Source organism: Galeopterus variegatus, unplaced genomic scaffold, assembly GCF_000696425.1.
Source record: "Galeopterus variegatus unplaced genomic scaffold, G_variegatus-3.0.2 Scaffold2373, whole genome shotgun sequence".
Taxonomy (NCBI): Eukaryota; Metazoa; Chordata; class Mammalia; order Dermoptera; family Cynocephalidae; genus Galeopterus; species Galeopterus variegatus.
The window spans coordinates 151,570-168,195 of record NW_007728484.1 but is presented as its reverse complement, the minus strand read 5'-3'; the positions used below and the strand labels follow the sequence as shown (position 1 = coordinate 168,195).

Here is a 16,626-nt window from a genome sequence, read left to right as displayed (position 1 = left end):
GTCTTTTTTCGTGTCCGGCAACGGATCGCAACCCTCAGTGTCGCGCCTGTACCAGACCGGGGCCGGCAACGGGATCGCAACCCTCGGCATTGCGCCCGCACCTCACTCAGCCAGTGAGCGGGAACTGGTCTGTATGTGGGATCCGACCCCTCAGCGGGAGCGCCGCCACACTCCCAAGCGGCGTACTGTAGCATTGCACCACCGGGCCGGCCCTAGATTTACCTTTGACTTGCTTATTTTATTGCTCTTTTTCTCTCACGAAGAACCACCTTCTGGCCTTTGTCTATTATTTTCTTCTTTCTGCTTCCCTTAACCTTGTTTTATTGTTTTTCTAAGAGTCTGTGTCAAACATCTAATTTCTGTTTTTATTTTTTCTTATTTTATAATATATCCTTTTAAATCTGTTGAGTTGCTCTTCTAGCCTTTGCAGAAAACAAAATCATTAGTGTTATGTTTTAGAATTAATGTGCAAACACATAAACCCTCCTCCAACCTTCAACACCCAGGAAATCACTGATCTCTTTGTTATCTTTTTTTTTTTTTTTTACTTTTTCAGAATTTTGTATGGGCGAATGAAGAATAAGACAGGGAGTAAAACTCAGGGGAAATCTGCTTCAGGCACCCGCACGGCCATTGTTCTGCGGTTCCTTGCTGGGACCCAGCCTGAGGAGATCCAGATATTCTTAGACCTGCTGTTTGAACCTGTGAAGCACTTCCAGAAGGGTAGCTACCAACTGCTTCCCACTCCAAATACCTGTTTTCTGGGGTAGACTTCCAACATCTCAAGCTAGGTTTCTCATGCTCCTCGGCATCTTTCTAACAGAGTTGTTCCTCCCAACCTTGATGGTGGTCTTTTTGCTAAAGTGCAGTTCATTTAAACTTTGATTCAATTAGGTGAAGCTCACAATTGACCCTGGGTCAGCATCCTTGTGATAGTAAGCCCTTGATTAGGGCTCCCAACCTTGATGGTGGTCTTTTTGCTAAAGTGCAGTTCATTTAAACTTTGATTCAATTACGTGAAGCTCACAATTGACCCTGGGTCAGCATCCTTGTGATAGTAAGCCCCCGATTAGGAAATGTGCATTTTTTTGTTATACATTTAGGCCAGTTGAAAAATAGGAAATATTTATCCATATATGAAGAATAGGTTTCTTCTAAGAAATTCAAAGCATGTTACAAATTTAATCTTAATTGTCTTGGCATATGTTTGTTCACTGAGTAATTCATCTATTGAGTAATGATTTGTTGAATACCTCCCGTGCTCCAGATACTCTGCTAGGTAGAAAATAGAAAAATGAGTATTTACAATGTCTGTCCTCAACCTCGCAGTCAGGACAAAGTAGATGCACTAGTGTATATAATGAGCTAAAAGCCCTGTGGAATGTTCTCTGGTATGCAGTGTTAGTGATTATTAGTAATAATAATGGTTAACCTTTATTGAGTGCTTAGTTTATACCAGACACAGGCCGCTTTACAGATATCTCAGTTGATTCTTAAAACAGCCACATGAACTATCATTATTTGTTTGTCCCCATTTTACAAATGAAGAAACTGAGACTTAGAAAGGTAAATATTTTGCCCATGGCCATTCAACTGGAAAATGGTAGAGTTGGGATGCGAACCTAGACCTTTCTGCTCCAGTCCCACAATTGCTTTGCTTTAGCCAAACATAGATATTTACTTATAGGGTAGTATGTTGCATTTCTTTTGTATTTTTTCCATGGTAATACCACCTTCAGCTATACATAAAAGTTTTCATTCAGCGTATAGCTCCTTTTGCAGGAGCGTGGATACAAATGATATTCTTATGGATGGACTGTTTAGGTGTACGAATCAGTTAGCTCATGATCTCATGTCAGATGGTTTGAAGTTAGTTATTGCTCAAGCAATAACGATTCAAATCTTTTAAGTAAATTCTGAAATCAATATGGTGGCAGCTGTTCACAAGGGACTAATCTTTCTATTAATCAGGGGCTATAAGAGAAATAGAACATGCAATTCTCAACCTACAAGGAGTTTCTAATGCAGCAAGGCATTTTCTGTGAATCTGCTGAACACAGTGTAGCTCAGGGAAAGCCGAGAATAAGAAAGATGTATGGAAACTTGCTAGTGGAATAAAAGTCTTTTAGTAACTCGGGCTTTCAGGAATTGTGTCTTAAGAATTGGGTTTAGGGACTTTGTTCTGTCACAGGTTTCTTGCTCTCCTTTATTCTTCAGTTTCCTCATCTATAAAGTAGCAGTAGTAAAACCTGCCTTACCTAGCTCATTGAATATTTGGTAAGAATCAAAAGGATTTTGATTTCTATTGTAAAAATAGAAAATACTGTATTATTGAGGGAAATTGAAAGAAAGCTGTAATTATAAGTAGTAACAAACTAATGTTTCACTTTGCATGAAATCTCTTCCTATTTGTTCACTAGGAGAGTGCCATTCTGCAGTCATTGAAGCAGTAAAAGATTTGGATTTGTCTAAAGTTCTTCCTTTGGGCCGTCAGCATGGTATCTTAAATAGCCTTGAAATAGTATTGAAGAACATTAGTCATCTGATCAGTGCATACTTACCAAAGATCTTGCAGATATTGGTCTGTATGACAGCAACCGTGTCACACATACTTGACCAACGAGAAAAGGTGAGTGATTCACTGTAGATGAATATGAGTCTGTATTTTACTTGGGAATTGTGTTCGGGCCTGAATTACTAACATCCTTCCAGGTTAAATCCTTATGTAACCATTTGAAAGTGTCTCTTTAAAATTATCTTCCATTTGATGGGAATCTTCATTGTTATGAATATTTATTTATGACTAGAAAATGCAAATTGTATCAAATGTTTATTTTAAAAGAAGCTGGAATTGTAAAAAGTACATTAATTAGTTGTACTTCTCAGAAACCCAAATTGGGTGCTTGAACTGATGTCTCTTAGATTTTAATTCCAGGAGCCTAGAGATATATGATACCTTCCAACTCTCATTTCTCTAGAATGGCTGGGAAATGAGTAGAGCACTGCTACCATCATCGTATTATTTTGAGAGTTACCTGCAATTCTTTAAAAGTAAATGCTTACCTAAGTACAAAGTTTTAAATAAAATAAACATCAAGATCAGGCAAGACAAGCCAGATGGCCAGATGCCAAGAGGTGCTCAGTAAATATTTTCTGAATTGTTTTCAAAATGATATGTGTATGTTTTGTTGAAACAGGTATGTAGACATGAGAGTTTAGGGAAATAGTCCATAATGTGTTTATGGACTGTGGGCTTCTTGGAGAAAATGGGACTTTAAGTAAAGGTTCAGATTCACATTTCTGCTGTGGACTCTCAGTTAATGACAAATAGGCACAGTTTTAATTTGGCAACATTCATTTCATTTGATTTATTGATATGCCTGGTGAATGGCCTCTCAAACATGGTCATGATAAGTGAAAATTAACAGCCAAAATTTTAGGCCACCTTTTTGGGCTATGCATATGGATATAAACCTGCTTTAATAATGAAATAATATTCTCTGATTACCAAGATCCACAGATTTAGAACATACCTTCCATTTTGGTAGGTACCATCTTGTTTTTCTCATTCTTTCATTTATTCCTTCAACAAATATTAATTGAACCCCTACTATGTGTCAAGCACTCTTCTAAGCACTGGGAATAGAGAGCGATCCAAGCAAACAAAAATTTCTGTCCATCTATTTATTCAGTCAATACTTTACTAAGTACCTACTATATGCCAGACATTGTTCTAGGTAGGAAATGAGACATGTAAGGACTTAGTATCACGGGGAAATAAATAACAAGTAAATACACAAATAATTAGAATAATGTGAGATGGTAAATTCTGAGAGGAAAATAAAATGAGTAGACCCTTCTGCAGATCTCTGAAACTTATACACTCTTCTCCAGTAGTTCTGTCCTCTCCAGTACTCCGCCCTGTGAATTCTAGCTGCCTTGGCCTCCCCAAGCTGCCCAACTATCTCCTCATCTCAGGATCGCTGGACTCTGCCTGGGCTCTTTCCTCCCTGCACTAAGGCCTGAAAACTCTCCATGCAGCAAGCTGGGGAAATTGTATGGCTTGTTTTGTTTTTATTCTCTCAGAGATTGCTGTGCTCTGCTGCCTCATGTCCAAAGTCTGGAAATGCTTATTTAATATACGTTGCTCAGTTTTGTGGTTGCTTAAAAGGGGAGGGTAAATCCAGTCTCTCTTACTCCTTCTTGGCTGGAAGCAGAAAAACCACCAGAAAGGAGAAGGTAAAACAGTTCTGAGTCTAACAAAGGGCTGGGAACAGTTTACATTCCCAACAGCCAGAGTAGAAAGCTCATAATACATGGGGCATCAAGAAGAGTCTTTGCAAGGGGATTGTCTCAGTCATGGAGCCAAATTAGCCCTAAAATAAAGGCTGCTCTGGACCCACCTAACAAAACTTAAAAAGGTCAAACTTCTTTTAGGTAAATTAACTGCAGTCCAGAACAAAGCCCGAAAAACTTATGGGTGATTTAAATTAAAATAAAATTGACAATGTCTGACATCTGATCAAACACTACCAAGCATGCAAAGAAGGAGGAAAATTTTACCCATAATGAGGAGAAAAACCAATTAGTAGAAGCAGACCCAGAAATGACACAGATAATAGAATTAGACAAGCAATAGCTATTTAAAATATACTCCATATATTCAAGAAAGTAGAGGAAAGCATGAGCATTTTAAGGAAGACATGCAAGATATAAAAAATTTAACATAAAATGAGGGATATGATAGAAAGTGATCAGGGTGGCTGGGTCTGCTTTTACTAGGGTGGTCAGGGTCCTCTGTGAGGAGGTGGTATTTGAGCTTACACCCACCTGCCCAGCAGTGGGAGGAATATTTCAGGCAAAGAAACGACCAGTGCAAAGTCCCTGAGGCTGGAATAGTCTTGGCATAGAATAGACAAGGTGGAGGTAGCAGAGCCCAGTAGGAGTTGTGAAAGATGAGGGTCAGGAGGAGAGTAGGGTGGGTTATGTAGGACCTTGTAGGCTAGGACAAGGAACTGGGTTTGCTTCAAAGTGTAATGGGAAGCTGCTGAGAGGCTTGATTCAGGGAGTGATAAGGACTGTTTGGTGTTCTAAAAAATATATCACTTTGGTTGCTTTATAGAAAAGAGGCTGCGGGAGTCCAAGAGTAGAAGTGAAAAAGAGGTCTTCGAAAATTCTGTTATGTTAGAGCTTAAAAGGGCCATAGGAAGAATTATGTGAGATTTGAGTTTATGCCTTAGAGCAAGTGATAATGATTATATGGATTTATTAAATCATGAAAGGTTAGAGATTTTATAATGCTTTTATAAATGCTTTGAATTTTTAGTTAACTTAGAAGAAGTTACTCAGTAATGCAGCCTTACTCCCAAGTCAATCATTAGTAACTCAAAGGATCATTTATGCGATTTCACAGTTCATTAGTTAGTGAGGTGTTAAGCTTGTTGACAGGAGCTTTCTTATTAATCCTTGGACAAGTCCCAAGAATTCCTTAAAGTGCCAGAATGAATTATTGCACAGTAATTTTGTTTTAGTAATTTTACTTAAGTTCTACATTTTTGTGTGTAAGCTCAGTTATACATTTACTTTTTTGTGTCTTTCATGTCCTTCGGGGCATTTACTGACACTGAAAGAGGTATTGTGAAGGTTGTTCTTGTTTGTTCATTTTTTTTTTCTGGTTTTGTTGTACATTTAAGCAATGGAGTAACTTGTAAATGTACATAAACTCAGTCATATTGACTATTCCTCTAGAAATTAAAATGTACAATTGCTCATTTTCAGAGTTTTTCTTCAGTTTATTCAGCAATTATTGAGTAAATTGGGAAGCTGGCACTGTAGTTACAGAAATGAATAGAACATGCAGGTCCTACCCAGTGGGAAAGGGGGGTGGTGAGAATGGGAGAAGGGTGGGAGTGTCTTATGTGATACCATGTTTGCTAATGTTCAGTATCTTATTTGCTCCAGATTATCATACCATGTTTTTTCAGATATCAGTGATAGTTCTTATCTTTCACCAAACACAATATAGCTGATAATGAAAATACTGCCAGTAGAATTGAAGCAGAACAGAATGACTTGTAAATGTGTCACCTTGTGCTCGCCTGTCATTTCCTCTGACTTTGTAACTTGTATACTGAGATAATTGGCTAAAAGTAAAAGACGATTGTGTGAGTTATCATGTTCCTCAGGCTTGCACAGCAAATTAATTGCATCCTTGTTCATAGTCACTTGAAGTTAAATTGTGCTGTTTCAGATGCAAATACCTCTGTTGATCAGATCAGATTTTCAGGATGAGTTACTTCCCTTTTAGTTTTCTCCATGTTATCTTGGCCAAAAGACTTGATATTTACTCTGAGAGCATTTGTGTTGTCTTCATAAATTTTAGGGTAGTTTTTAGATTTTGATGTAGGTAATTAAGGTTATATGTAAAAATAAGCTGCTACTTATATGTCTAGAGCCTACCATATAATAATCAAGTGGGAAAACAATTAGGGGTTGGATCTTCTCCTGTTGTTTGGTCTTAACAACATTCTGTGCTTGGGAGAATGTCTCTGAGGCCTTTGTCTCTCCTCTGCCTGGCCTGAACCTCTTCTTTATTTAATATCCAGTGGAAATTCTGCCTCTTTCTTGATGCTTTATCCTTCACAAATTTATAGTAATTCCTCCCCTATCAAATGTGTTTAGTATTTATAGTCTCGTGTAAATTCAATAAATTCGCCTTCAGTAAGATTTTAAGTTGAGGTCAGGGCTGTGGCTGGCATGCCATTGGACCAATTGGTTGGTGGGTACTCAATGAATTATTCTCCTCGGAGCCTGAACAAATTGGCTGCATATTTGTGATTTTATAATTCACAGGGAAGGAGATGCCAGTTGAAGTAGCAATATCTGTTCTAAAGAAAGTTTGCTGTTAATTCAGACCCATTTCAGCCTCTATGTCTCTAAACAGACAAATCTTTTTTTTTTTTTTTTTTCCAAATTGCGTTTTCCTTTGAACTATATATGTTAGGATCTTCCCATGCCTTGATTTAGTCACCTCATTCTCTTTCTGCATGAAGTATTCCACTGTATGGAAAGACCATAAATTCTTTAACTAGTCCTCTAGACTCATTTTAACAAGAATAATTTAAAACTCCTAGTTTGAAAAAGGTAGAATAATAACAATACAAGTATGAAAACAAAAAGAAAAACAACTCATTTGAAATGGAAGTTTAACTTTTTTTTTAATCTAAGGTATTGTGATAGCAAAAAAAAAGTTTTGTTTAGGATGTGTTCTGCTCATGGGAAGAAATCAAGATTTTATTTGAGACAATTACTTGAATTAAAAAGAGAAACAATGTACAATACAAAACAGCATTCCAGTTGTGATTGCATTTTTAGCTAAAGACAACTAGTGTGATTTTACTGGCAGTCACAGTGGAGTACATCCCACCATTTGATTTTTTTAAGCCTCTGCTTTCTCTTCCTGTTCAATGAGAAGAGTTAATATGACTTGCTCTGTTGATGTTCCCATGTGAATCAAAGTCAGCAGATTTAATAACAGGATTTTCTGTTTGATGCTTAGCCATCTGAGCAAGAGTGCCTCTCTGAGGAGTCAGAGATAAAAATGACAAGTAGATAAACAGGTAGGTAGGGAGGTAGATAGATTTTTTAAAAAAGTAGGTCTTTGTTTTGCAGATACAGCTGAGGTTTATTAACCCACTGAAAAATTTAAGACGTCTTGGAATCAAAATGGTAACTGATATCTTTTTGGATTGGGAATCCTATCAGTTCAGAACAGAAGAAATTGATGCTGTGTTTCATGGTGCAGTTTGGCCCCAGGTAAACCTTGATTTTTATGTTCTTCCTGGACACTTCCTGCTTCTTCCTTTATTATTAATTCACCAGCATAGTCTACCACGTAGACCTGAATGCTTGTCCTGGTCTTTTCTTTTACATCAAGTCTTTCTTTATTTCTGGAAGTTTTTTAATAACACTTTTTATTTTTGCCTCCACTGCCACCTAAAGCTCAAAAGGTAGTTTCTGCAGTACTGTGGCGCTTATACTTAATGCCAATTTGAATATGATTATCTCTTAAGCAATGTAACATAACTTCATAGCACCTCACCTAACATTGCCTCTGGCTTTCAACATGAATGAGGGAAAATCCGCAAGTGTTTTTGTTCTTATGTATTTCCTTGTTTGATTTCTCTGGTTGTAACCATGGGTGATGGTAACTGGTGTAGTTATGCTAAGAAGACTATAGGAGAGACTTGATTTTAGGAAAGATTTCCAGCTGCTTTTGAACCCTTTGAAACTTAAAATACTTGGTTCCTTTCAAGTGTATAGCACTTCCTTGCACCACCTGCGCCATTTTCTCCTGTGTAGTTGTTACTTTGGGTCCCTTTATTTTTTTCCTCAATCCGTCCTTTAAATGTTAACTTCTGTCCCTTGGCTTTTTAATCCTCTGCTGTGGTTTTTGTGCTTGTTCCATTTGTTAGTTTGGTATTTTGTTTTTATTTTGTCTCCTAGATCAACAGGCTTGGATCTGAGAGTCAGTATTCTCCTACTCCTCTGCTGAAACTAATTAGTACCTGGAGCAGAAATGCAAGGTATAATCTTTTCTTCCTCCCCTTTAAAAAGTGAAATTTTTAGACTAATCTAGTCAAAACTAGTCTAGGTAACTAATAATAGAGTTTATGGTCTTCTCATACAGTAAACTACTTTAGGTGCAGTAAAAGAGAATAAGGCAACTGAGTAAAAGTATGGAAAGATCTCAAAATATATAGTTTAAAGAAAATAGTAGTTGTTTAGTGTGATCCAGGAAAAATAATTTTAGGTGTGTGCCTGTGTGTATAAATATGAAGGGAAATAGAATTTATCTAGAAGGATACATGAGACACTGTTAACAATGTTACCATATCATGTGGAGGTTTGGGTGAACTGTAGTATGGAAAGGAGACTTTTCATGATACATTGTTTGGAGTGTTTGAATTATTTATAATAATAAAAAAGGAAAGATAGGTGAAGTAACATAATTTAATGTAAATTAAAATTGGAGAGTATATACTGGGGCCTTCAAAAAGTCCGTGGAAAGATTCGTGTTACCTTTTAAGTCTATGTTTTCCATGAACTTTTTGAAGTACCCTTGTATTGCATCAAAACTAATACATTTTTGCAATTTTAACAGTTTAATTAAAACTTGAAGAATAGAAGTATTAGAATTGATAGGGATCTTCTTCCAATGTGTAATAATCATGTCAGCAGTTTGATTTGGCCTGGCAAAGGGAGAAACAGAATATGAAACACACCAGATAGTTATATTATCACATAAATATTACCATTCTCTGCTTGCCTGCTTAAAAATAAAAGCTAATTTGTAATTAGCATTCTGTGTTTTTTTCTGGTTCCCACTTAAAATCAGAAAAATTTCATAGGCTCTGTAGATTTTCTAAACCACTGTCTTCTGTTCTTTGTAAAACTCCGTCTGAGTATACATAGAGCTCTCATTATCAAAAAAAGTTTTGTTATTGATTCAGTAATGCTAAAATCCTAGCATTGGTGATGTCATTAAATGGTCTTCAAAAACAAACCCAAAACCTGGCATTGTCTTCCTCAGGAAAGCATGTTTATTTTACTAGTAGGAAGAGCTCTTTTCATTTGTTTCCCAATTTGACAGAGCTACTTCATATCTTTATCAATGAACATTTATGAGAAGCACTTCATATGCATACTTGAGAAAAGTTTTTTAGCTGTGTAATTTTTATGCAAATAAGCCATGAAAGTCTTTCATCTAGGAAGACTTCATGAAAGAGACTTGAGTTTTATATTAGTTGGGTACTATTCAAGGTATAGAGCCACATTGTTGGATGTCACTTCATTCTCATCTGCAATTTCTCTTTTTTTTGGTTGGGGAAATAGAAGCCACATAGCAATAGAGGAGGTAGGCAGCAGAACCTTTTTTTTTCTTTTATATTTAGCACTCACCTGAAAGAAATCTCTAGAAGGGTTGGCTTCCCTTAGAATCTCCATAGCAATAGATATGCATATGTAGCTGTGTGTGGAAGAATTAATGAATATTTGAGAACCACTTCATTGGGAATGTTACTCTTCAATAAAAGATAAATTTTGATTTTGAAGTATAGTTACAGTTTACAAAGTGTCAATCAGATATTAAAGATTTTTCATCTATAGAGAAGTTTAGCATTTTATTTTGTATTTGCATAAATGCAGGTAGAGGTGAACTGTAGCCAATATCTTCGAGCTTACTTGTAAGGTTAGATTGTCTCAGAAATTAGGTGAACTCAAGACAACAAAAACTTGCTTACCAGGTAGGGTGATCATATAATTTATTGTTCAAACTGAAACATTCCTGAGGATGAAAAGAGATGTTATAAATAAGCCAAAACAACCAACATAAGCTGGGACTGTCCCTGGCCACTCTCTTAGCTGCTCTGGTTCTAACCACCATGACCCCAGCAAGGCTGAGTCTCTTCCTCCTCTGAGTGCTTTCTACTCGGGTGAGGCCCTGCCATCACATACCGCCTTAATGTACTCATCTGTCTTCATAACTTATCTGCCTAAAGCTTCTCGAGAGCAGAGATCATTTCTCATTCATTATTCATTGTATCTTCTTCCACAGAGGGTTATACCTCTCTGTCCATGCTTATTAGTTGATATTCATTGCCTGTTGAATGAGTGTTTGAAATTTCTAATTGAGCTATGCTCTTAAGCATGGAGCATGCCCGTTGTACTGTGGCATCAAGTTACACTGTTGTTCAAGAGAAACAGTTTGGTCACTTGGGGGTTAGATTGGATTTGGCTTGGTTATTGCTAGGACTAAGCCAGAGGTTGAAAGCAGCTTTCTCACCTTTTCTAACAGAAAAAAACGTAGACGACATACAGCCTATTGGTTAAGAGTACAGTCTGAAGCCACACAAATCTAGTTTCAAATCCTAGCACTACCGTATGTTCTTTTGGCAAAGTTGGCCTCTCTGAGCCTCAGTTTCACCACCTGTAAAATGGGAATAATAACAGGCCTACCTCATTAATAAGAGAGATGATGATGTGTAAAGTATCTTGCTTAGAATCTGCCCAGGCTGTGCCCAATATTTGTTGGACAGGAAGATATATGAATGTAACCTCTTAGAACTTTTCTATCAGTTTGTCAGTGCGAAGTATGTTAGAGTGCTTGAGCTCTTTTTCCAGTGATGATGAAATGATAAAACCAAACTATCTGAATTTTTTTCAGTTTGACCTTTCTATTGATTGTTAGGATTATGTCTCTGACTGTATAACAACTGCTAGTTTGCCCTTGGCTGGAAAGCCTTTGTGCTATCTGCCCTTTTTGGTACATTTCCATTAAGAAGGGCATTTGTATCTTCTGTGTAAGTCTTCTATTACTGGGGATGGATTCATCTCCATCCCCCGGTAAATGATCATAATCTCTGAATGTTGCATATCCTCATACAACAAATGTTTATTTGGTCTGTACTACTAATTACCATGTTCTGGTACATAGGTTTTTATGAGTTTATAAACATCCACATTCTAGAAAGGTTGGAATTGAAAAATAGCCTGTCCTCAGTAAGTTTCTTTTATTTTTATTTTTATTTTTTTATTTTTATTTTTTTTTAAAAGATGACCAGTAAGGGGATCTTAACCCTTGACTTGGTGTTGTCAGCACCACGCTCACCCAGTGAGCAAACCAGCCATCCCTATATGGGATCCGAACCCGTGGCCTTGGTGTTATCAGCACCTCACTCTCCCGAGTGAGCCACAGGCCGGCCCTCAGTAAGTTTCTTTTAGAAAGGGCTTAGACTTGAGAGTTTGACTGTGGTTCATATCTCAGTGCTACCACTTATTAGCTTTGGATAAGTCTCAGTTTATCTGTAATGTGAGGATGATACTACCTCATAGAGATGTTATGAGGATTAAATGAGAAATACACATACAGTGTCCAAATAATACAATGTTTGTAAAATGCTTAGGATTATCCATCACATGTTAGATTTTAAAGTAATTTCCCTTTTGAGTAATTTATTAATGTTCACTATACACACATGTGTATATACAGTTGTCACTTAGTAGCTCATGGGGGATTGGTTCCAGGACTCCCCATGGATACCAAAATCCACAGATGCTCAAGTCCCTGATATAAAATGGTGTAGTATTTGCAAAGAACCTATATTATCTCTAGGTTACTTATAATACCTAATACAATGTAAATGCTATGTAAATAGTTGTTATACTGTATTGTTTAGGAAATAATGACACTAGAAAAAAGTCTGTACGTGTTTAGTACAGACACAACCATTTTCTTTTTTCTTTCAGTATTATCCATCTGCAGTAGGTTGAACCCACACAGATGGGGAACCCACAGATTTGGAGGGCTGACTGTATACATATATATTTGTTAAACTCGGTGTAAAAATACATATGGGGCTGGCTGGTTGTTAGCTCGGTTGGTTAAAGCATGGTGCTGATAACACCAATGTCCAGGGTTTAATCCCTGTACTGGCCAGTCACTGAAAAAGAAAATTCATACGGAATATGTTTTTAGAATTAAACATATTGAGAAATAAGATGATTATTACAATGATTTTTCTTGCAGATATTTTCCTTTTCTGGCTAAGCAGAAGCCTGGGCACCCAGAATGTGATATCCTGACCAATGTTTTTGCGATTCTCTCAGCAAAGAATCTCTCTGATGCCACAGCCAGTATTGTGATGGATATAGTTGATGACCTTCTTAATCTTCCAGATTTTGAGCCCACAGAAACAGTTTTGAGCTTGCCAGTAACTGGATGCATATACACTGACATAGCAGAAAATGCAGATGGTATGTATGCTGTAAAATGCAAATAATTCTTAGGCTTCTGAGTAGCGACTGTTTGCTCAGAAAAGAAAAAGTCAGTAGAATTTGACTCTCTTAATAGTTTATGCTTGTAAGTTTCTTTTCTGTAAGAATTAATACTGATTTATATCAACTGAATTTTCTTTGCAGTTGTAGGAATGCAGATTATTTAGTTTCTGGGAAATCTCAACTATCCTCCAGGAAATTATGAAATGATTTCTACTGTCATGTCTCTGAATTCTTCCTACCATTTTATCCCAACAATTCCCTTGCTATTAACAAAAATGGTTTAAATAAAGCCTCAGGGCTCTCATATAAATTTTTAATTTAGCTAGAGATAAAACTATTTTGAGTAGAGTTATTTAAGGTTTAGAGTTGAAATTTAATTAGATGTTTATAGTAGTTAAATGTATTCCTTATCTGTCATCACAGAGATATTTTTCAATTATGCTTTAAGAGAATTTATTAAAATCAAAACATTAATCACCCTCTATTTCAGAGTCCATCAAAATGGGAGGAAGATTAATTCTACCTCATGTATCTGCAATTCTTCAGTATCTCAGCAAAACCACAATAAGTGCAGAAAAGGTGAAAAAGAAAAAGAACAGGGCACAAGTCAGTAAGGAACTTGGCATTCTTTCAAAGTAAGTCACATGTTGGTACTCACAAGATAATATTAGCACTGTGGTTTTAATTTTTTTTTTAATTTGGTATTGTTTTTCAGTTGTTTGAATGTGGTAAAAAGACACTAAAAAGTTTTCAGTATTTTAAATGCCCTTTGCTCTTAAGTTAATGCAGAATTCTTTTTCTCTCCTGGAATAATCATTAGAAAAGTGGGGTTTTTTTTACTAGTTTGTGTAATTTTATTTATTTATTTATTTATTACTATTTTTTTTTACATTCTAAGATGTGGAGCAGTGGGAGGAAGAAAGGAAGGAGGAGGGACTGGGCCTTGGCTGGCTCCTTTGCTGGGCTGGATGTGGAGGTGGGAGGGCTGTGGCTGAGGCCTTCGGGTGCCCTGACACACACCCCACCCCACCCAGGCTCAGGAGTCCAAGGGGCATCCAGTGGCTTGGTGCTAGCTGGGCTGGATGCTTAGAACAGTTTTATGACATCTACCTTCATTTAATTCTATTAAAGGGAACAGATTTTTCAAAATCCCAAAGTAGACTAATAGATTTCCATGTTTAGCTTTTGCATATTTTGTTTAAAGTTTTAAGTTTTGTGACATCACATGATTTTTTGTTGGTTTTTTTTAGCTTTATTTATGAAAATAATGAGCTTAAAGGAACAGATTGTTTTTATTTTTTAAGAATCAAGAACATCTTGCAAGGCCTTTTAAAGAGTCTTTTTGGCAGTAATGCTACTAGTACATAATTGTGATTTCTGTAAAGGGCAAGATTGGTAAATTGGAGCATAGGAAATTCTATCTTAAATTATAAATTGACTGTTACAGGGCTTAGTTGTTGATAATTTATTTATTTTTGGTTACTTTTAACAATATCAACAAAAATATATTAAAATCTTCTGGAAACTTCTTTGCAATGTTTTATTTATACTACTATATTTCTAAGTTATGCAGAATGGAAAACTATGCTAAATGTAGTCATTAAATTTCACCACAGGCTTCCATGGTGAAGCAAAGATGGTGAGAGGAGATTAGGCACTAGAAAGAACAGAATTTGCACAACCTACTCTACTTCTTCCTACCTATGTGACATCAGCTTCACTGAGTCTCAGTTTTTTTCTGGGCAAAATGGGGCTAATAATTCCTACATTGCTGGGCTATTGTGGGAGCTAAATTGGAATACTGTACATAATACCTTATGTCTTGTCACTTAAAAATGTTATTTCCTTGCAAAATAAGAAATTACTAATTGCCAGGTTATAGCGCTGGAGTTCACTATAATCTACCTACATGATTACATACTGCAAAAGAAACAGAATAGTAGCCATGAGCTGATGAGGAGTAAGAGGGTGCACAGAGAAATAACTGAGTTAAACTTCTTAAATGTATACACCTACTTAAAAGCTGCCTGTGTATTGGAATATTAAAACTGTCTGCAGTCACTGTGTTTTTCCTACAAGAAGTTTAATTTCTTAGAGAAATACTCTTAACTTGTGTATCTTCCTTACGTGTCTGTTTTTCCCTCCTCTAGGATTAGCAAGTTTATGAAAGACAAAGAACAAAGTTCTGTGCTTATTACACTTCTCCTTCCTTTTCTCCACCGTGGTAATATTGCTCAGGTACAAATTCACAGGACAACATTTACTTAGACTTCTAAGTGGCACTTTACCACTAGATTTATTTTATTGGTTAGATTCTATGATACATGTGTCTCAAAGAACTTAACACACTTTATATAGAAACAAAAAATTAGAAATAGAGGGAAAAGATTGGGACAGGAATAGGAATAGGGTCAGGCAAGGAGGTGGAGACATCGCCATCTACCACAACAGAATAAGTATGTTAGCCCCTTTGTTTAGCTTCCAATTCATTTGTCTTTTTTCCTCTCTCTGATTTTGATAAGAAATCTGGAACTCAACAAGTGCATCGTATAATCTTAAATATGAATCACAGTGGTAAAACTAAATGAAAGTCAGATTTTTAATGTTAAAATGTAGCCAAGAGTTTCTGATGTGCTTTTCAAACCCTACTTCAATCCTAATCAATTAGAGTCCTCCAGTGGCTCAAGCTTGTTTTACAAAACCTAAGTGGCAATACTGAACATCTCTGACCACAGATCTGTAGACAACCAGAGTGTATATTTTTCTTCAGCAAGCTTATTTTGTTGGCTCTTTCTTGACTAGACAGTACAAGAAATTAGGTGTCAGAACCATATATATTCGGGCTGGCACAGTGGTGCACAGTTGGCTCTTTCTTGACTAGACAGTACAAGAAATTAGGTGTCAGAACCATATATATTCGGGCCGGCACAGTGGTGCACGGGAGAGTGTGCCGCTTGGGAGCGCGGCGGTGCTCCCGCTGAGGGTTCGGATCCCATGTGGAGATCGGTTCCCGCTTACTGGCTGAGCACAGTGCGGGCGCAGCACCAAGGGTTGCGATCCCGTTGCCAGTCCCCGGTACGGGCGCGACACTGAAGGTTGTGATCCCGTTTCCGGTCAGTAAAAAAGACAAAAAGGAAAAAAAAAAAGAACCATATATATTCTCTGTTAGAATTAAAGGAAGAAATTGTTAGGCATGTTATTGTGGGTTTTACGTTAAATAAAATGCTGAAAGCTTTAAGAAGACAAATAATTTTTCAATTACTACTTTTACTTATCCATAATTTATTATTTTCTGTGCTGTAAAGTACAAGTTGATCAGTTTTATAAATTACTAAAATATGATTTCTCTTAATATTCTTAAGGATACAGAGGTCGATATTCTGGTGACAGTACAAAACTTGTTAAAACATTGTGTGGATCCTACAAGCTTCCTCAAGCCTATAGCAAAACTCTTCTCAGTTATTAAGAACAAGTTGTCGAGACAATTGCTTTGTACAGTTTTTCAGGTTAGTAATATTTATTTCTACTCCAAATCACCCTTTTCTTTAAAAGATAACTATGAGATGTAAAGCATATTAGTAGCTTTCTTTGTGCAAGAATGATCTTTTTATATGAATTTGAGCGGGGGCGGGGAGCTGAGGAAAGGAGGGCAGAAAAGTTAAGGTTTTATTCAGTAACAAATGTACTCTTTTCTTTCCTTTTAGACTCTTTCTGATTTTGAGAATGGATTAAAATATATTACTGATATTGTCAAGGTAAGAAAAAACGATTTCTCTTTGACTTCAAAAG

The 16,626-nt window shown here is 36.6% G+C and overlaps 1 protein-coding gene across 1 annotated transcript in view; it reads left to right on the top strand.

Annotated features, from left to right (window-relative positions):
• Positions 1 to 16,626, top strand: part of LOC103597636 (small subunit processome component 20 homolog) — a 94,753-nt gene that overhangs the window by 46,638 nt on the left and 31,489 nt on the right. The window contains 9 exon segments of the mRNA XM_008581502.1: positions 557 to 723; positions 2,421 to 2,629; positions 7,672 to 7,815; positions 8,506 to 8,585; positions 12,587 to 12,813; positions 13,328 to 13,472; positions 14,988 to 15,075; positions 16,200 to 16,343; positions 16,542 to 16,592. Coding sequence (XP_008579724.1) covers positions 557 to 723; positions 2,421 to 2,629; positions 7,672 to 7,815; positions 8,506 to 8,585; positions 12,587 to 12,813; positions 13,328 to 13,472; positions 14,988 to 15,075; positions 16,200 to 16,343; positions 16,542 to 16,592 — 1,255 coding nt within the window.